The 22,166-nt window shown below is 36.9% G+C and overlaps 2 protein-coding genes across 3 annotated transcripts in view; one reads left to right on the forward strand and one right to left on the reverse strand.

The window, feature by feature from the left end:
- The first annotated feature begins 1,452 nt into the window (after positions 1-1,452).
- LOC137393966 (uncharacterized) lies at positions 1,453-12,116 on the forward strand. Its single transcript, XM_068080683.1, has 5 exons — positions 1,453-1,843; positions 6,892-6,979; positions 7,221-7,275; positions 10,810-10,999; positions 11,941-12,116. The coding sequence occupies exons 1-5, from the start codon at positions 1,453-1,455 to the stop codon at positions 12,114-12,116; spliced, it is 900 nt and encodes a 299-aa protein (XP_067936784.1).
- A 2,661-nt stretch (positions 12,117-14,777) lies between these two features.
- The window catches only part of LOC137393186 (ZZ-type zinc finger-containing protein 3-like), a 28,739-nt gene continuing 21,350 nt past the window's right edge, over positions 14,778-22,166 (reverse strand). The window contains exons 1-6 of one of the 2 annotated variants that reach the window (XM_068079628.1): positions 18,860-18,933; positions 18,632-18,773; positions 17,831-18,058; positions 17,505-17,622; positions 15,845-16,096; positions 14,778-14,874 (exon numbers count right to left, since the gene is read on the reverse strand). In XM_068079628.1, the coding sequence (XP_067935729.1) occupies positions 14,800-14,874; positions 15,845-16,039 (270 nt within the window). In that variant the 5' untranslated portion in view covers positions 16,040-16,096; positions 17,505-17,622; positions 17,831-18,058; positions 18,632-18,773; positions 18,860-18,933 and the 3' untranslated portion in view covers positions 14,778-14,799. Of the gene's footprint in view, positions 14,875-15,844; positions 16,361-17,504; positions 17,623-17,830; positions 18,059-18,631; positions 18,774-18,859; positions 18,934-22,166 lie in introns of those variants that run through there. The other variant, XM_068079629.1, reaches the window with a different exon arrangement.

Raw genomic sequence — 22,166 nt, forward strand, 5'->3', positions numbered from 1 at the left:
TTGTGCTATTAATGACCTGTTTGAAATTTTAGTCAAGCGAAAAGATACACTGAACCTGAGAGATATACATTAATAAAAGTTTTACATTTTCATGCGGGTTATTTTTCAGTGATAAATCATTTTCTCGTGAAACCTTGTCATTTATGTGGCAACTATCATGAAAATGGCAGCCGTAAAGTAGAGACAAAGTCTAGAAAGAAAAACTTGTGTAAGGCAGTATTTTAGCTATAGTTACGAGCTAGAATGAAGAGCACCTAGGATATAAATATGTAGATGTGTCATACAATTTAGTTTCATATGTGCTTTTTTGTAGGTTCCTAGTCTGCTGTCCCATATTCTGTACATGTACATTATATTTAGTTTTATTATTGCTCAATTTTGTTTTGGTTTCTTATAATTTTATCGTGTGCGACTAGCACCCTGTGTTGGTTATTGATATATAGGATGGCTTGCTGCGATTACTGTGTAGTTTATTTAATTATGCTTTATACATGACTCCTGCATGGTTCTGTATTTTTCATGATTGCGCAATTGAACTAGAATGGGCGTGTTTAATCAGGAATTTTTTTTAATTTTGCTTTTGTTCGGAAGCAGGCAGCGCAATACAGCAAAAAACAGCCTTAGTTGATACATTATCCGATCAGGTTACTAAATTTATTCATGTATAGTGTCTCAGCAAAATACTTTCATATATATTCTAACAACAGATAGACACTGTTCAGCTAAAATAACTGATTAGCTAGAATAACTGATACATATAGTCACTATACAAAATGTCCGATCTAAAGCAACTTATAGGTTTGTTGCTACTACTATGTAGTTTATTTGAATATATGCTCTATATGTGACTCTTGCATGACATTACTCATTTCTTATGATTGTGCAATTTATGTGGACTACACATGCCTGTTGAAGAATTTTGGTGAAATATTTTGTTCAGAGACAAGCAGTGCAATGCAGAAAAAAACAGTCTTACTTGAGAAGTTATCTAATAAGGTTACTAAATTAATTTACGTATACATGTAGTGTCTCAGCATAATACTTAGTTACATGTATGCACAAATGACAGATCAACGTTGTTCATCTTATCGACCTGGTGATATAAGCCCCATGATCACGATCGATATCTAAGCTTTTAGAAAAACAGACTATTGTTGATAGATCTTTGTGTTGTGTTCTATGGATAATCTATAACTCTAATGATCATTGTTTTTTTTTGTGAATCTCACTCCGTGTAGTTGAACCATTAAGAGTGGGTTCTCGCTGTTTTTGCGGATATTCTACTTTGGTACTGTGGAATATAAATTGATCTGAGATTTAGTCTACAAAGTTGCTGTAGATCACTAAGTGTCTAAGACAATAGACTGTGAAGTAACTGATCGCCATACATGTAGTGACTATACAAAATGTCCGATCTAAAGCAACTTATTGAGCTTGGCAAAGAAATGGGGTATGAGGGGGAGAATTTACAGAAGTTTGTTCACTATCAGCAAGAGAAAGACAGAGAAGAGCGCCAGCGCGAAAGACAGTTGGAAATTAATCAGATCAGACTGGCAGCGGCAGCCAAGGATAAAGAAAGAGAGGAGAGACGAGCTGCGGAGGAGAGAGAAGAGAGACGTGCAGCAGAAGAGAGAGAGAAAAGATAGATGGGCAGCAGAAGAGAAAGAAGAGAAACGAGCTGCAGAGGAGAGAGCGAAATGTGCAGCAGAGGAGAGAAAAGAGAGACGAGCTGCGGAGGAGAGAGAGAAACGTTCAGCAGAAGAAAGAGAAGAGAGGCGTGCAGCAGAGGAGAGAAAGCATGAACTTGAAATGAAAAAACTCGAACTTGAAGCAGCTCGAATTGGTAGGTCAAAGGTTCATGGCAGTAGTTGCCCATTGGTCAAAATACCAAAATTATCACATATGGCTGATAGTAAAAATGATTTCAATGGTTATCTACAGAGATTTGAACATTTTACAACCACTAATAAGTAGTATTAAAATGTGTGAACTACCTTCCTCTGTACTTATTCAACTGGTAGGACAATGGAAGTGTACTGTCGCTTATCTGACATTGAAGCAGGTGATTACTATTCCTTGAGGGAAGCGCTACTTAATAGGTACCAGTATGGTCGCAATGCTAAACCTTCCTATAACCTGAAGGTTATAGGAAGAAGTTTAGAAATAAGAAACCTGATAGCATTGAATCCCTAAAGCAGTTTTCAGTGTAGATATTGAACACATTACTTAAATGGGTTAATTCAACAGGTGCCATAGATTTTCCTTCTGTAAAATCTTTAAAAATTTATTTGCTCATTTGAAAAAATAGCAACCTGATTCAATAGAAAAATTAACTAGATTTGATTCGATTTTAAATATTTAAGGGGTCACAATAGAAAAAATGTCGAAGGTTCAAAAGAAATGGCAGAAAAAAAGAATTTTTTTTACTCAAGGCCAACCCTTTAACTCCTTTTATTCAATGTCATAGCTGCTCACAGTTTGGACACAAGTCTTTTGATTGTAATGTTCCAAAACAAAAATGTCTCAATTGTGAAAACTATGACAGATATCCAAATTCTGTCCATCAAGTGCTATCAAGTCTGAACCAAGTAAGGGATCTATCAGAGCATCAACAAAGAAGGAGGAAGATTAGAGTAAATATGGTAGCGTGTCTTTGAAAATACATGTAGGTGATGGAGATTTGGAAGTTGTCAAGGACTACGTTGAAAATCAGAAAGTTATAGTTATAATAGATACAAGCTGTAGAATAATAGAGGTCAGTGAAAAACTAGCGAAACTTTGAGGATTTTTAGGTAATCAATCTAAGGTAGTGTTGATGAATGGAAGTAAAAGAGAAATCTCACGCTTTCATAAATAACTATGTTTATCAGGCCAATAGTGTAGGAGTTGTGATGACATGAGCCCAAGTTGTGTATAACAAAATGCCTATGTCTCTATTTAAAATTTAAAAAACCGCTGATCTAAAAGTAGATAGAGAGGATATTATCAGATCACAAAAGGAAGACAACTCACATAGTCATTATAAAAAGTAGATGTAATTGCGGTAGACTCTGAAGGCTGGTTTCAACCTAATCATGATGTGTTTTATTGCTTCTCTTGTGAACCATAGGGTTAAATGCCCAATGAGTTTGTTTTGCCTGAGTCATTAAGAAAGCGTATGGTGAACAGGCTCATTCATCTATTTTTGGTGGCCATCTTGGTGTAGCTTAGATCAGTGATTGTATTTTGTCGTATTTCTATTGGTTCAGTTATCGTGATGAAATGGCTAGATATTGTAAGCCGTGTGACACCTGTCAAAAGACCATACTGATGGACAGAGCGAGTAAAGTACTGCTGCAAAAAAGCGCCTAATAAATGTTCCATTCTAGAGAGTAGCGACAGAATTAGTTGAACTGATCTACCCCCTCTCTAGTAAGGTAAGACATTGTGTGATGGAAAATTGTCAAGAACAGGGCTGGCTGCCTAGCCGATCTCAGCTCCGATGACACGACTGGGCTAAGCCCTGGCTCGGCAGGAGACACAGCAGCTAATGAGGACCCGGTCGAGTAAGAAACAGTTGCTAAAGTCGACGCAAACTGAGAGACCGATGGGCGGAGCCAGCAAGAGACGAGATGTTATATAAGAAGGCTAGATGAGACAAGAGAGCAGAGATTACTGACAGTCTCTTACATGCTATACTTTGTATGCGCATACACTGAATTACATGTATTTACCGTAAAACCTCTAATTGAACGCCATGACGCTCTATTTTTCAATCCTTCCTTTACAGTGGCAGTCAAGTGGAGGTAGCGTTCATGTTGAGGCTGGCGGTGTATTTTTCAAATGGCTTATCAGAATTTTTAGAAGATAGGTTTACCAATATTATGGGCGCAGCGAATGTCACCTATATTTTGCCCTCTTTTTTCCGGTGGAGCGATATTAACCTTTTTGGATGCAATAAATCTGCTAACTTACTTCCAACTTGTCAAAGATCTTTTAGTAAATATGCATTGAGAAACCGAGAAATATGTCTACCAGTTGATATCTACTGCTTGCAATTAACCTGTGATGATATTTGTAGTCGGTGTCCTTCTTTGCAATTTGTTGGTACTTTTATTTTTCATTTAATTCTAAATTTGAAAACATATTCTTATTTTGTATTTATGTTTATCAAAGTTGCATAAAAGCTAATTGCACTCATTGCTATGTTTGCTACAGTTTGCAGCGTAAACTAGCTTTTTATGTGCAATAGAGGATGAGTTACGAGCGTCAATCAATGGTAAGATCAGATTACCGCAATGATGCTATCAAATAATATGCTATAAATTAGCAAATTTATAAGTTATATAATAATAATCTACCAAAAGCTACTAATATATAATCATGAACAAGTGACATACATGTAAATGAACAATACTTATATTACATGCAGAAACAAAACTCAATGTTTTTAAAATAAAGATTTTTCCATCGTTTGTTTGGATAGCTGAGTTCTGATTGGTGCTTTCAATGGAACAAACATCTTCTAGTTGTTTTATACCTTCGGCAATGTTTTCTGGTCTCAATTATTCTGCACTGCTGAACTAGTCGATATTAGCGTACAAATGTACAAACAACTTTTGGCCAAGCAAAACTTTTATGCACTGCTTTTAGCACAAATACAACGTGTAAAAGTTTGCTCGCTAAACGCAACCTTTGGCCCAAAAATTGCAAACTGTTTTTATATGCATGTTCTTCGAAGTATTAAGACCCTGTCAAACAAGGAACTACTATTAGCTTGAGACAAAACTAATTATTTCTATGGCGTTGCTTTCAAAGATCATCTATAATCAGAAACTTGAATCGTTTCTATATATGTAGGCTACTTCGAATTAGAAAGACCGCAAGGCACCAAGACCAAGGCACTACTATTAGCCTGAGACAGTTATTGATTATTTCTATGGTGCATCTTTCACAGTTCATCTACCAACGTAAATTTAAATCACTTTTTACACATGTACTTCAAAGTACCAAGATCTCATTAAACAAGGAACCACTATTAGCCTGAGATCGCAATTGATTATTTCTATGATGTTGCTTTCATAGTTTAAACGATAAAAGCGAAAGCATTAAAATTGGACAACGAGAGATTTGATTGTTATTAGTGTAAATGATTCATTATGATTAAAATTTTGTGGACACTTTTCTATTGGTCACTAGCTATTATGGCTTCATAAAGATCAAAGATAGTCAAAGTGGCTGTCAATTAGAGACGGCATTCAAATAGAGGGTGGCGCTCTATTTTTCAACCCTTCTCTCATAGTGATGGTCAAAGAGAGGTGGCATTCAATTAGAGGTGGCGTTCAATTAGAGGTTTTGTGATATATATATTGTTGAAATACATATTTATCTTATTGCCTTGCACTCTGTCATCTTAATTTTTATAGAGCAGTAAAGGGGACACGGCAGTTTCCTTTACAATTGTTATATCCTGAAATTAGTCGATTATGTGACTTGTTACTTTGAGGCGTTCCCATCAAAAAATATCAACTTTGCTCTTCTTATCGACCTGTTGACATCGACTTAGTGACTAACCTAAACTAATTTAAATATACAAATGGTATTTCTTGGTTTTTTACAACAGCGTATGGTCGAAGAAACAAACATTTTCAATCATCATTAATTTCTGCTGACAAATAAAAGCAATGGTGGTCAAGTATGGATGTAGTTCTTACTGACTCTTAACCGTCTTTTTTGTGTCTTCTATTTGTCAAGTTTATGATAGAATGAATATTATTTCAACAGCTAGTGCCCCGAAATCTCCAAACAAGCCTACCCCAGCTGCAAGTGTCTCGACTCCTGCAGAACAACCAAACTCAATATGTAAGTTGTCTTATGGCAAATCCTATATTTGATCACAGTCAAGCATCTACTTAGGTTTACAGCCACACTTAGGCTTAGGACTGCAGTCAAGTTTCTACTTATGATTGCAGTCAAGGCTCCACTTATGATTACAGTCAAACCTCTGCTTATGATTTTCTAGACAAATGATTATTTTGGCTTCTGTTAGCTTTACCCACTTCATGAGGGTCACTACTGCCAACCAGATGTGGTGTTAATAGTAATATGATAGTTGGACGGTAGGAACGGCTGAACCAATGAACCACTGAATCATAGCTGCATGGTCCCTTATTGTCTGAACACACAACGTATAATGTTAGATAAGCTAATGCTTGACTTTATACTCGAAGCAGTTCCAACATATGACATTGGAAGTTCGTCAACATATTGAAGTTGTGTAAGTGAATGTGATGAGGCTCGGGAAAATAAAAACTCGGATGTCAAAAATAAGGAAAAATAATATATGCACATAGACGAAGTTAGGGTAAGCCGCCATTACTACCTCTACCTCCAAACTCGTTCCATATCCTTATAGTAACATAGTAATGAAAGCCTCTTTTTACAAGAAAATTTAAATAAAAAATGACTTAATATAATGATAATAACCGACATATTAAATCATTTTTACTAAAACTTTATTGTTTTAGATTTACCTTTCCACATTGCTTTTATAATGCATTTGTTTTAATGGTATGTGCAATTATTAGGGGTGTTTATTCTTATGTTGTAGTCTGTGAACTAATATAAGGTTTCCAAATGATGAGAGAAAGAGAGCAAGAACTAGAGCAAAGTGCAACAGCGATGGTGGCAGAGATGCTAGCAAGCTTGCTTCTGTCAGGTTGTAAGTTTAACTATTGTTTGCTTATCCCTGATTTACTTTTGAGGTTTTTATGGTGTGGAGTTGAAGGTTTAAAGTAGCGATAGTGTATGAACATTTCTGTTTTGAATGCACTAAACTAAGACTGAGAAAAGAACAAGTACTAAATATGAACATACAAATTCTAGTTTCTAGCCTTCTAGTTTTATTTGCAGCCTCTGGATCGAGTGGCAAGTTTCATCGTGGAGTGCAGTGTGATGAGTGCAAACAAAGAGACATTGCAGGGATCCGCTACAAATTTAGGTATGTTTTTTAAATTACAAACTAGTACATACCCACTCCGAACATTTTAATCAACATTTCAATTACATTTCAATCCCTCACATGATACAAGCAGATGTGAGGGAGCAATCTTGGTACAAGTAAATAAACAAACATTTATAAAGTAATTTTATAATTTTGTACAAAGGCCATGTGTAAGTTTTAAGAAATAGCAGTTGTAAAGTTACATTACATATAATTTTTATGTTTTATTATACTGTAGCGATTGTCCTGATTATGATCTGTGTGAGACGTGTGAAGCCAAGCCCCGGTGGAAGGTACACAATACAGCACACCATTTTAGGAGGCTATAATACAGCATAATTTAAATACACCAAACACTCACATTATGATGATGTGACCAATCCACCTCGAATTGACCAGATTCTGACATGATGAGCCCGCTGTTAATTGTTATAATCTCGAATAACCAATGCGCTTGATGTGTTTTTATATATTCGTAAGTTTTTTACAATTCTGTCAGTGTGAAACATTTACCAAAGTTTTAATAGATAAAGATGGGTGAGTTGCAGCATATCTAATAAAGTTGTTTGTGAAATAAAAATGAACACTGCCCAAATATCCCACACAAATTGTATATTGCTGAGTACATTGTTAAAGGTTACATTTGCAGAAGTGTTTGCAATTGAGACTAATGTTTAATATAACTAGATATTTCTTCCTTAGCCCCAGCTAGGTAAATGCCTGTCAAAGCACAAATTAATTGACATTGTTGGTTTGGCAGAATGAACGATTTTGAGGTCTGATGCTCTTCTTGTTACCACCACTTTTCTGAAAATGAAACAGAAATTTGTTGCTTCCAGGTCAAAGCATCTAAACAACTAATCCACGACTGTTTTCTAGAATGTTTAAGATGTGTTATAACTGAATAACACCTCGTGACTGGATATTACTTAATAGACAATTAAAGATATATTATATTATTTTCTCTGAGGTTGTTCAAACGTCAAAGAGGCTCATACGTGTCAACTTCTACTGATACCAGAAACTGCTGTGTGGTTGTGATAACCCTGCGATCTGTTGATGAACTGTAATTTTTGTTCATAGTTGAATACCATACCAATCCATGTCGTGGCCCAAAGTCTATGCATGCTTTTATGTTTATACAACTTTTACAAAAAACCTCGTCATGTAGTAAACATATGCTTAAATTGAATAGCACACCATTTCACATGTTCCGGTCTCTATGTTGCCTGTTGACAAACTTTATCAGTATAATATTCTCTTGATAGCTCATTCAAAATTTTATTCAAGTGATGACGTAACCAAGAAGGATTCACACTATAACACCAGATTTTTAGAAACCAATCTACCTTTACCATTATTTTATACTGCTTCAGGTCAAAAAACAATTAAATACAGAGTACCATCACAATGGAACAGTCTTCCAATAGACTTACACAAAACCTTAGTTTTTACTAGTTTTAGAGTTAATACGAAAAGCCATTTATTAAACCTAGATTCCTAGAGGGAAGACCTGCCATTTAAGTTTGCCAATTCTTATGGGCCCAGCGCCTCGACTAGCTGCAGTGCTACTGCACATGTGGACCTTATCAACAGGAACTAAGCTTTATTTTTTGTTCAACTTAATCAATATTATAACTATATCTTTATTTTGGCTTAATGCTATATTTCTACTAACTGATGAAATAAAACACACAAACGCACGCACGCACATACACACACAGAGTTGACTCTAACTTGGTATAATTTTAAATATCTCTAATAATATCGATACAGAAAGCCCTAAAAAGATTATTTAATTAAACAAACAGGATTTAGTACGTATAACGTACATGTGTTACCCTGATGTACGTATAAGTCTTTATTGGCTTCAGTAATCATCAACAAAATGATGATTAGACTTAGATTTAAGTTTCATCTAATTTAAATCAACAAATGAAATCTATGGCAGCGAGCAGCGTAAAGTCTCATAGCAACGCAAAACTAAATAATCTCAATTTCTTTCATTGAAATTTTTCGAATCAAAATAATTATCTATTGTGTAAGGGTGCCTATGCTGCCAGTCTTAACTGTATAATCGCATTATAACACTCCCTTACTTGTTCACCAATGTCAACTGATAATATGCTAAGAACGGCAGGCTACAAACACGCCATAGCATGGAGAACTTCTAATACATCTGGTTTGTTGATGTGATACAACGGCCATGTTTATAACCTGATCGATATGCTCACAGCGTGAGATATGTTATACCCTAATACAGCATACTGTATTATAATTAGGTACACCTAACACTTCTAAAAAATATCTATTCATCAAGCCCATTTCGATGATTTGACCAAACAACTTCAAAATTATCGAACTCCAACACGATGACCCCACTATTGGTTGTTGTATTTTAAATACAGAATAACCAATGTCCTGCAAATTTGATTATAATTTATACGTATAAAATACATATAAAATGTATATTTTATATGTATTGGTAAAATTTTTTGCACCTTTGTCAATTTGAAATATTACTTTAGTTTTAATAGATGCAAATCAGCAACTTGCAGCATATTAAATAAAATTGTTTGTGAAATAAGCCCTGTGTCTAAATATTCCACTCACATTATGTATTGATGTGTGCATAATTTAAGTTTACATTTGTGCTATCAATGACATGTTTGAGGGTTTGGTCAAGCAGAAAGGTGCACTGAACCTGAGAGATGTAAATTTATAATAAATATACATTTTCATGTGATGAATCACTTTAGAGTGAAGCCTTGTAATCTATGTGGCAGCTATTATAAAAATCGTAACCACAAAGTGGAGGCAAAATGCAAAAAGAAAACTTGTGTAAGGCAGTAGTTTGTATAATTACGAGTTAGAATGAAGAGCACATAGGACATAAATTTGTAAATGTGCCATGCAGTTTAGTTTTATATGGGCTTTTCTGTAGATTCCTGGTAGTCCACTCACATATTCTGTGCTTGTTAATATATGTGTATGTAGATTTATTATTGCTCACCTTGGCTTCTTCCTGATAATTTTATTGTGTGTAGCTAATAGTTTGAGAGTTTGTTGATATATAGCATGGTTTGCTATGATTACTGCGTAGTTTATATGAATATGCTCTATTCAACATTATCCCTACATGGTACTATATTTGTCATGAGGAATTTTGGTAGATGTTTTGCTTTTGTTCGTAAGCAAACATAGGAATGCAGTAAGAAGCAGTCGCATTTGAGAAGTTATCCAATTAGATTATTTAATTTATTTACGTATGTATCAGCAAAATACTTACAACATATATATTTTAATGACATATCAACATTGTTCATCTTATCGACTTGGTGATATTAGCGCCATGATCACGTTATATTTGCAAGCTGTTGGAAGAGCAGACTATAGTTATTCAATTTTTGTGCTGTGTTCAAACATTGTGCTGTGAATAATCTAATTTACTACTCTTGATAAGTCCTTAATTTGTGTAGAAACAAGAAGCTGACTTGTTTCTTACAATTTATTTAATCAACTGTCTAGCATGCAATAAAATAGCAAGCCATGCCATATTAGGAGAATGAGTCGCTCTAAGCAAAACATAAATTGCATAAGTAGGTCATTTCTGCTAGCTAATTGACCTTGGGAATAAGACAACAACTCTATTGATCACCTCCTGTAGTTGAACCATCAAGAGTGGGTTCCAGCTGTTTTTGCGGACATTCTACTTTGTTACTGCGGATTATAAATTGATCTGAGGTTTAGTCTACAAATTTGCTCTGGATTACTAAGTGGCGCAGACAATAGGCTGTGAATTAACTTATCTGCCATCCATTACATAGCGACTATACAAAATGTCCGATCTAAAGCAACTTATAGAGCTTGGCAAAGAAATGGGTTATGATGGTGAGAATTTACAGAAGTTTGTTCACGATCAGCAAGAAAAAGAGAGAGAAGAGCGCCAGCACGAAAGACAGTTGGAAATTGAGCAGGCAAGACTGGCAGTGGCTGACAAAGAAAGTCGTTACGTAAGTACGTAAAAACTCAATACGTAAGTTGTTTTACCGCAAATCCTGTATTTGATCACAGTCAAGCATCTACTTACCGTATGTTTATAGTCAAACTTTTGCTCATCTCTACTTATAGTTACAGTCAAACCTTTACTTATGATTACAGTCAAACCTCTGCTTGTGATTGCAGTCAAATCTTTGCTTATGATTACAGTCTAACATCCACCTATGATTACAACCAGAGCTCTGCTTTTGATTACGGTCAACCCTCTGCGTATGATTTTCTAGATAAATGATTTACTTGATACTGATTTACTAGATAAATGGTCACTACTGCTGGTCAGATCTATTGCTGATGTTGGTATGATAGTTGGACCATGGGAACAATTGGGGTTAGATGTCTTTCTTAGCACTACCAATCGCATTTGCGGAATACGCGCAACTGATATATGACCTGATTGCAAGCCGGAATTTTCACCACTGAATCACAACTGATCCCTTATTGTCTGAACACACAATATATAACATGTAAAACAAGCTAATGTTCGGCTTTATACTCGAAGCTATTCCAACATATGACATTCAAAGTTACTCAAAACATTGAAGCTGTGTAAGTAAAGGTGATGAAGCTAAAAAAAATAATAACTTGAATGCCAGAAATAAGTAAAAGCAATTAAAGCACATTGATGAAGTTAAAGTAAATCAAACCACTCGCCTCCATACCACCTCTACCTCCAAACTGGTTTCATATCTTTATGGTAATAAAGGCTCCTTTTTACAATAAATTTTAAATAAAAATGATTTAATGCAGTAGTAATAACCAATATACGAAACCATTTTTACTTAAAATTTATTGTTTGAAATTTAGTTTTCTACATGGTTTCCATAACACATTTGTTTTAATAGTATGTGCAATTAACTGTGGTGTTTATTCTTAGCTTGTAGTGTTTGAACTAATTTAAGGTTTTCAAATGACAGAAAAAGAGCAAGAACAACAGCAAAGTACAACAGCGATGGTTGTAGAGGCAGTAGCAGGGGTGGCAGCGGAGGCGCTAGCAGGCTGGCTTCTGTCAGGATGTAAGATCAACTATTGTTTCCTATGGAGCCTTATAGTGCCCCGAGTTTGCAACCCGACTTGATACAGCGAGTTTTATTTGCAAACACGAGTTTGTAAATATAACTCAGTTTACCAACTGCGGTTGCAAACTCAGGACACTCCAATTTGCCATAAGTTCTAGTTTTACAGCACATACATACATAGTTTAATTTCTAATAGCTAATGGGTGTCTGTCGGTGTACCATTGTTAATATAACCAGATCTATGGTTATTCTACTGTAAAACCAGTATATTGCACCTTATTTTTACGAACTCGAGTTTGTAAATATAACTCGGTTTATCAACTCGGGTTGCAAACTCGGGGCACTTTAATCCGCCATAGTTGGCGCATTGCTACCTTGATTTTTAGGTTGTCATGGTATGGAGTTGAAGGTTTAAAATAGCACATGTGTATGAACATTTCTATCTTGAATGCACTAAATTAGGACTGATAAAAGAACCAGTACCAACGATGAACATATAAATTCTAGTTTCTAGCTTTATTGGCAACCTTCGGATCAAGCGACAGCGTTCACCATGGCGTGCAGTGTGATGAGTGCTATGAAACAGACATTGAAGGGATCCGCTACAAATGTAGGTATGTTTCTTAATTTATAAACTAGTACATACCCACTCCGAACATTTCAATCAACACGTACACTATACAAGCAGATGTGAGGGAACAATCTTGACAATGCAAGTAAATAAACAAACATTTATCAAGTGATATTATAATTTTGTATAAAAGCCACGTTTAAGTTTTGAAAAGTGGCCACTGCAATGTTGCCTTACCTACCACTTTTAGCTGTTTTATTACATTGTAGCGTTTGTGATGATTATGACTTGTGTGAGAGATGTGAAGCTAAGCCCCGGTTTCTGGTACACGATATGTCACACCGTTTTATGAGGCTGTAATACAACATGATATAATTACACCGAGCACTCACATTATGGTGATAGGTGAGAGATCAATCAACTTCAAATTTATCAGACTCGGACAAGTTGAGCCCATTATTGGTTGTTGTAATCTAAACATAGAACAACCGATGTGTCGCAATTTGTTTGAATTGCTACATATTGGTAAGTTTTTTTTACAATTCTGTCAGTGTGAAAAATTTACCAAAGTTTTAGTAGGTATATAGATGAGCAATTTGCAGCATATCTAATAAAGTTGTTTGTGAAATAAAAATAAGCCCTGTACCCAAATATCCCACACAAATTGTGAATTGCTGAGTACATTATTAAAGGTTACATTTGCAGAAGTGCTTTGCAATTGAGACTAATGTTTAATATAACTAGATATTTCATACTTAACCTCAGTTAGGTCTATACCTGTCAAAGCACAAATTAATTGACATTGTTGGTTTGGCAGAAGGAACGATTTTGAGGTCTGATGCTCTTCCTGTTACCACAACTTTTCTGGAAATGGAACACTAACTTGTTGCTTGCAAGTCAAAGCATCGAAACCACTTTTCCACGACTGTTTTCTAAAAGATGTAAAATGTGTTATAACTGAATAACACTTTGCGATTGGACATTATTTAGTAGACGACTAACAATTTGTGCTAACTGTGCATGTGTAAGTTCAAACTTGATCCAAGAACCCTTTCTTAAAAAGGCTTACGAGTGTTAATATTATAAATTCATTGTTTGCATACAACAACATATCAAAGCATTCAGATGTATTGAAACATGAGACACTCACACATGAACATTCTAGATGTGTAGACCAAATATAACATTTCACATCCTCGGTAAAAAGAGCGCAGTCCATGCGTTTTCCATGCCATTAGATCAATGCACTTTTATGAACTGATACAAAATAACTCAACGCTCCAAAGAAGATAACAATGAGGTCACACAAAGTAATGACTGCTATTCTAGACATCTTATACATAAGAATACATATAAAACATTCATGAGGATCCATTCCTAAAACCTCACCCCAATCTCAATTATGGTACAGAACTTGGCACATAATTGGGGTCAAAGTAGTTGTAACTGCCAGGAATGTTAAACTTGCTAGGCATGTAGTCCTTGTCATTGACTAGATCGTGAGTGCTGCTTCGTGTTGGGCTGCCTTCTAGCTTATCAGTTTGAAGACAACTTAAAGCCTGCATATAGTGTGTGGAATGATGGTTGCCAAGTGTGATTCTCCGTCTACAAACACACACAGAATTGTAGGAGAGAATGTGATGCATTGTAATTCAGTTAATGGATATGTAGTGACAGCTAAAATATGCTTTCTAAAGCGTTACAGCAGATATCATACTCAAAGCAGTCGTATACTATGAAAGATGCCGCAAAAGACCAATTATACAATGTTAAAATGCAGCGTGCGCTTTGAATGCCTAAGAATCACAACCGTCTTGTCTTATCTCCTTATCATATTCCAGTTGTTATCTCCCAGCCATATTATATTCTGGATCTTATCTCCCTATCATATCCCGGTTGTTATCTCCCAGCCATATTATATCCTGGACCTTATCTCCCTATCATATCCCGGGTGCGTGCTTTAATAAGTCAGATAAAACTAAGCTGGAGATATACTGATAGTTGTGGTACCTTGCTACATATGCGGTCTAAAGGTCTGGATATGTGTCAGTTTAGACTCGACTTGCCAAAGTCTAGCACAATGTCAAGACTAGCAGTGTAAGTTCTCATGTAAGAACTCTGTGGTTATTAGAGTAATGAATAAACATACTCATTGCACAGAGAGCAGAAGACTATGCTGTGTTGAGAGGGCAATCTTGGCAGTGATATCTGACACCCATGATAGGCTCTTGGCCACATCCGTCACACTAAAGGAGCAAAGTATGGACATGAAGAAACATCATCTTACTTAGCCAAATGACAAGCTTAACAGGTTCTTGAGTGGCAACTCGATGCCAATAGATTTGGTGATTATACAATGACTTGTGTAGTAGTTGTGTCCTCTGACCACAGATGTGTGTCAGAGGACACAACTACTATAGCTATAGAAACAGAGCTGCAAGTTTACATTAATACCTGAGGGTTGTTCTAACTTGTTATTGCAGCACAATTTACACATTCTGTCCTCTCATGTTTATTTTGCATCTGTTATGAACTTTTAACAACTTTTCGTTAATGATAAGAAAAGTTATTTTTTTCGCAAGTTTAATATTTGACTTGCAGCACAGTGTATTAGCTATATCAGTAAATGATGAAACCTGGTTGATAGAGAAATCAGTGGCTCTAAGTATTATTCCATCTTTTACAAGGAATACACTGAGCTGCCCCAACTAGGAGATACCTGGCTGAGGTATTACTCAACAAAATCTCCTCAGTCGTCACCTGTTAATACATTTTCAGTGAGCCATAGAGAGGAAATAGAGTTATTTTCAATGAGTCATTAGGAAAACATAGAGGTATTTTGATGCTTGATGTTGTTACCCTTTTGCTTTTTTCCTATTGTAATGCCACAGTATTGATATTTTTGTTATTTCTTTTTGGCTAAAGGCGGACCCATTTGTGATCATAATTACGAGACAAAAGGTATATGGTCATTGACAATGCTGCCTTATAAACTAAAGAGCCGCAACGCACATGACCTTTTCACATGGAGCACCTACTTAGTGGTTGGGGCAAAGCCAAATGATGGCTTACCTCAGGAGCACAACTGATCATTTTTTCTATGTCATGGACAGTGGCTAGTGCCAGACGGTCTTCTCCGAGCAGCATTGTAACAAGAGGGCCCTCCTATTATACTCAAAATGAGACAAGCTTGTAGCTCATGTTAGTAGTGCCCACCTGATAGCCGTCGTGCCTCTCATCTCCTGTAGACAGCTTTAAGGTTCGCAGCTTCTTCAGCGACATCAGCTCTTTATATTCATCCGTAGCCTTGAGCTTGTCAATAATGTCAAGGTCGCTATCGCTGTCGTCTGAAAAGCTGCTGATGCTGCCTTGAACCGACTGAAAACCTTTTACTTCATCATCTTCAGGCATGAATATAGGTGGGACATAGGCTTGCAGGAAGGTGGAAGGTATGGGCGGCTGTTGCAGCTTAGAGATTCAATTATAAAATTATTCGTGGCATACTATCGGAAGTATGCGAAACAATTATAACAAGTGCTACAAGAACATTATTTCTGAGTAGAATAAAGTTCTGCTTAAAAACAATTTATACAGAACGTGCACTTCAGCTGTTATATCTCCTTTAGGTAATTTTGACCAAATGATTTCTCTAAAACTGTTACCAGTTTATCAAGCTGTTTACGACAAAGATCACTTTATGAAATGCTCATTAAACCTGCTTATTAGTATTATCTACCAATAAAGATCACAATTAGTATCAGTACATCTAGGTGTCACTAAAAGTTATGTAACAATGGCAACGTCTACATGCTTTGCAAAACTTTTTACGTGGCAAACAAATTACAGTAATTTTTATTTGGAGTAATTTTTTCGTGGAGTAATTTGTGATCATTTAGCATGCATAGGCAGAGGAGGTCAGCAATAAACTAACAGCTACATGGTCGAGTATCTACTCACCCAACAGTGAAGACATTTCAACATATTATAAGCAACACAATATTGTAACACTATTTTTAAACTTGAAACTTTCAGAGAACTTTGTTTATGACAACTAAATATTTCACCCAACAACTTGTTCATTTAACAGAATCATGAGTGAGTCATATTCAAGCCTCGCTTATCAGGTATGCAATGGTAAGGAATTGAAGGGTTTTGTGCTGCTGCCACCTATCATTACAAGCAATTGCAACGTTGCGGGAATCAGCACATTACTGCTTGGTCCTAATTGATATCAAATGTGTTTAAATAATACAAAAGTAACGATTCCACATTTTCATTTGTAACTGAGCTAAAAATATCCATACATCATATTTTTCACCCATTTTCTGAGCAGCTGACAGCAGTATAAATGGGTAGTCAATAGCACATCATCATATCAAGAGCTGATTGCAGGAAGTAACTTTATTCACGCTTCTTAAAAAATTCAAATATTAAAAATCATTACTGTCAGGGTTGGCAAAAGATTCACATTGCACATCCTTTAATAGAGACCTCTCCAAATCCACTGTGAGTGATTGTGAGAGGAGTGTGTGAAATGATTGTGAGTGAGGTGAGTGATTTAATGAGAGGAGACGGTGTGAGGCTTCATGTACACACAACATAATGCAGTGTAACCAAATATTAAACCAATCACAAGTAGACCGATTATAAAAATGTTTCTTTTCAAAGCAGTGTTTGTTAGCACTAAAACAATCCATTTAATCTTAAGTTAATTTTAGTGATATAACTAGCTGTTCTTCATATGCTCACAGTACCAATATTTCTAGGTAACAAGTAGGGTTAACCTAGCAGGATAATTGCAGTGCCTCTACACACTTCATATTGTAAAAGGAAACATCACCACAGCTACATGAAAACAGTATCAACTAGCACTCACTCTTGCTTTTGTAGTGTGTATGTCTGGGTTTTATGTTAGTGCGATTAGGAACTCTCCCTGGAACATGCAGCCCACTCTGGGCCAATCGGATGAAGTACTTCTGTATACGGCTTGCTACCTGTAATAGCATATTCACCTTCTGCTCAAAGAAATTTCTTCTACTACTACTTTCTTCTACTTTCAACATGCTATGCAGTTCCTTAAAAGCATAGTTCCATGGTAGGGCAACTATAACTTCAGCAAACTAAAGTAGAACAGCTATGATACCATGAGCTGAAAATAAAAAAATTGAACTGCATTTTGTAAATATATGAAATGGGGCAAACTTGCTACAATGTTTTAGTGCTGAGCTCATCTGCAATTTTTTCTGTATCGTCGAGCTTCGCCACGCTCAGGTGGAAACTTGATAAGCAGTTTTTCAAGTTTACGCTGTTCCTCTGACGTTCAGAGCTGATTAAAGATCTCAGGCTTCTTCTCAGATTTCACTCTACCTCTGATGATTGTCACTTCTTCCTGCATATCCAATGGTTTCCCAACTTTCTTTTGTATAAGAGCTGTAAACAATCACAACAGAAGATGGAGAGGAAATATTACATCGCCACATCACAATGTTGATGCCACAATACTTCGGTGATCGTCAATGATAATAATGTTCACACTATCACAAACCTATTCGCATTTGCATCAGCAAATACTCCATAACTCAGTGTTCTCATTTTTTTCATTTTTCATGAAGAAACCTTTTTGTTTTCCCAAGCTTGAATCAAATACTATTCATGCAGCGACTACCATAAACAAAAATAAATGACTCACGCTAACAGCGACCGCAAATTACTATCGCCGAAATAGTTCCCATTGTACAGGCGGTCGTCAATACTTGGCAAATAATCGGGAAAGTTTGAGAGCCACAAACCTTCCCAATGTATCCGCATTGCTTTGTCAATCCCATCTATTTACAGTTAACATTATCGACGATGAACGCCGAAAGGAAAAAGACGACATACTGCAACATAGTGTGAACCAGCCTCAAGAATCATACCAGCCATGTCGAACCATAACTGTGCTCAAAGACCTATCAAAAGTGTTAAATAGGATTCAGTAAAAATTAAGTCAAGATAAAGCCTTACATTCTGGTACAAGAACTATTTTGCCTTTAGTGCCACGGCAGCTCCGACCTCCACCAGCTTCATCAGCACCAGTATACGAATACTTTGTCTAATCAATAGTAGGCACCTCAGGTATAAACGGTCTGGGGGGGATCCCTAAAAACTGCAAAACATTTATTCAATAGGTGTAACAAACGTCCGCAACTACTAACTAAAATGTTTACAAGTAAACCTGAAGGCTTAGGTTACCTTTGGATCATTTTTCAGTTCAGGAACAAACTCTCCTGGATTTCTTGGCCGCTTGTTCCTGCAATTCAATCAGCTTATCGGAGTCACGCAAAGATTGATTGCATATTGCTTCAATTTTTGGTCAAACAAGAAAGTACCTGCTTATAATCATCATTACCTAAAAAAGTGAGTAAACGAAAATCAGACATGTATCAGGTGTAGTAGCTGTACATCATATCAACTTATCAAGTCATAAGGGGGTGATTTTACATAATTATACTTATTTCTTCCTACAAAATGTTACAATTGACCGGCTTTTGTAAATACTTTTTAAATGCACTAACAAATTTACAAATTTATACTTTTAATTCATTACGAAAGCAAAGAGACACACCCTGGATGCTTAAATGCAGTGAGTGATTAGGCAGTGTATTTTTTAATACCATTAATCAGGCTGTATGTCCCGATGTCCTCTAATAGTTCCAGGTGTACATCGTGTGAGACCATGCAAGTTATCATCAATTTATCCCTTTTTGATTCTTTTTTGCCATCTTTGGCATAAGAGGAACCAAAACAATTTAGTTCTCAAAAAAAGAAGCATGGAGCAGGTTACATTCTACACTCAAGCTGATCAGCCATCTTCTGCATAGGATCCACTATTCATTCTTTTCTACGAGTCGCATGCTTGCGAATGAATGAGAACACTGCACTTGAACAGCCCACAACCCTGTATCTATTTGATTTGTAAAGTATTCAGTAACATGCTTCTTTTTTGGTAGTGAATTGAATAATGAAAGTGACGAATGATCAATTTTGTGACGTGAGAATACTGGTGCTGAAAAATAGGGTGCTTAACTCCATAGTTAATTGTAGCAACATTTAATAATAATTTGCCAACTCTCAGCAGATCATCATCAGCCACCAATGGGCATAAAGAGCTCAGTTGATGACTCTTCTAATCAGGTCATGCAAGAATGTTACTGTAGTGCTTACTTTGCAACAATTTGAGTATCTTCTTATTGACGAGTTTTCCTGTTTAAGAAGGCGACAATGATGGTTGCTTAGCTTCCTTCCGAATTGTCGTCAACAAAAAAGATACTGCCACAAGCATCTTATTCCAGTCTGAGAACTTTTTCAATCTGTCCAGGAAATCTATTTCTTGAGATGATTCGGTGATCACAGTGTTTGTAGTTTTACGCTTTTCAAGGTAATTGGCATCTAAAATTGTAGTCACTGCAATTGGGGATGAGTAGGGTTTCCTTTGATAAGAAAACTCTGGACTAACAAACCAAGGCTAGTTCATAAGCCCTTTTGTAAACAAGCCTTTGAAGTCAGTATCTGCAGGATCCTTGATGGTCTCAAAATGCTGCCACAAGCTTATGTCTGAGTTGTCACTTATTTTCTGAACTCTGTTTGCCACATATGTATTGAACCTTGCTTCATTACCAATGTACTTTGAAACAATAATCGAATCAATCCAGAAATACTCTTCAGCTCTGATATCAAGTTCCTTTTCAGTAGTTTGTAAATTTCTGTAGACAAAGTGGCAGCTTGCGATTCTCAGCGGATTATCGTCTGCATCTTTGCTGGCGCTACTTTTGACTTTGCCATCAGCATCCTGCAGCTGATTTGATTTGCATTATTTATCAGCTGATCATAGGACATGGTGCAATATCTCTTTGTAGAAGCACCTGCGATGTGATGAAGCTCTGTTTTTTTTCAATTTTTTCGAAGGCCACAGGCTTCATGCATCTAGGAATAACAAAATCAGGCAGATATTGTTATTATATACAGGGTGGTGTATGTCTTTCTTAAGTTTTAGAGCTGACTGAGGTCTGGCTCAGCTGGCTTTCAAACTGCGCTCTCTATTTTATGGGAATTTGTTCTGGCAATTCCTGGTAGCGGAACAACTTTTTGTCAATTGTACCGGTCAACACTGGTTCTGTGGCATCTGGCAGACAAAGCATGGACATCCTTCTACTTGGTAAAATGGTTCTTAGCTATCAAAACCCATTTACTGCTTCTTGGGATAGTGGGGAGTGGTCCAACAAAACCAACGACTATCTCCTGCCAAGGTCTGCTCATATATATTATGTTTTTAATTACTATCTTAGTTCCAAGACAGTGCTTTGCAGCCTGGCACACCCCACAGTTTTCACTAGCTTCTTGACTATAACTGTCAGGTTCGGTCAGTACCAGGTAAACTGGAGGCAACTTGAGGTCCTTCCCACTCTCATAGTGAGCCGGGGGCCCATCTACTACCTGATGGGTTTCCGCAGGGTTAAAGAGTCGACGGTGCACAATTTTGGATGGTTTTGTGGGGTCACCCAAGCTTTCAGTACTTCATCTCGACAGATTCGGAAAGATCTTTTCATGCAACTCACAATGTCCAGCTTTCTGTCTCCAAACTCCAGCTCTTCTGCCTATACTTCACCTCTGGTGGCAATGGTTGGATGCATGATGGCCGCGGGTCCTTGGCCTGTGGCCTGTAGCTTTGTCAGTTTGCTTCTTTGGTTAGCTTCCTTGGCAGTCATCTGTGCTTCATGAGTGCTGGGCTTTCTTGTGTCTTTGAGTCGGCTGTTGGGAAGGCCACTCTCATGGAACTGCCAACAAAGGCCATGTTCGATCTTGCCATTTTTCTAGTCGGAGTTTTGTTTGAGCTACGTTCAGTGATTCTGAATATGCGATGCTGCCCAGGTTTAATCTCGGCAACCAGTCGGTATATGCGTGATTGATTGTTTCAGCTCTTTCTCAGCCAGTTTATTTTGAGTTGGGCATCATCCCTTTATTTGATGCTTTTGTACTGATGACAGTCCTCACAGGTGTGCCTACTCAAGCCATTTGGGTTGCCATGTTTTGGGCCAGATTGGTGCTCAAAAGTGTACTGGAAATCTGCAAGTATCTGCAGCCATCAAACCACTTGGTTGTTGGGTTTCCCCCTTCCCATAGCCACCAAAGGAAGGCATGGTCGGTTCGTAAGAGAAACTCCTGGTCATACAAGTAAGACCTGAAGTACTTTACGGCCTTGATCATGACCAGCAACTCTCTCCGTGTGACACAGTTGTTCTGTTCCAATGGTGTTAGAGTCTTGGTATAGTCTTGCTATCTCTGCCTTGTTGCACCTGAAAGAGTGCAGCTCCTCCCCTGTGTTTGACAGCGTTACTACTCAAGATTTACCATTGCCGAGGGTCGGGATATCCTGAGTCTAAGGCGGAGATGATGCTGCTTTTCAAGCGGTCGAAGGCTGTTTGTGCCTTGTCTGTCCATCTCCATTTCTCGCCTTTAGCCGTAAGCTTGCAAAAAGGGTAGGCTACTGTGGTGAATTCGA

This window comes from Watersipora subatra, chromosome 4, assembly GCF_963576615.1.
Source record: "Watersipora subatra chromosome 4, tzWatSuba1.1, whole genome shotgun sequence".
NCBI lineage: Eukaryota > Metazoa > Bryozoa > Gymnolaemata > Cheilostomatida > Watersiporidae > Watersipora > Watersipora subatra.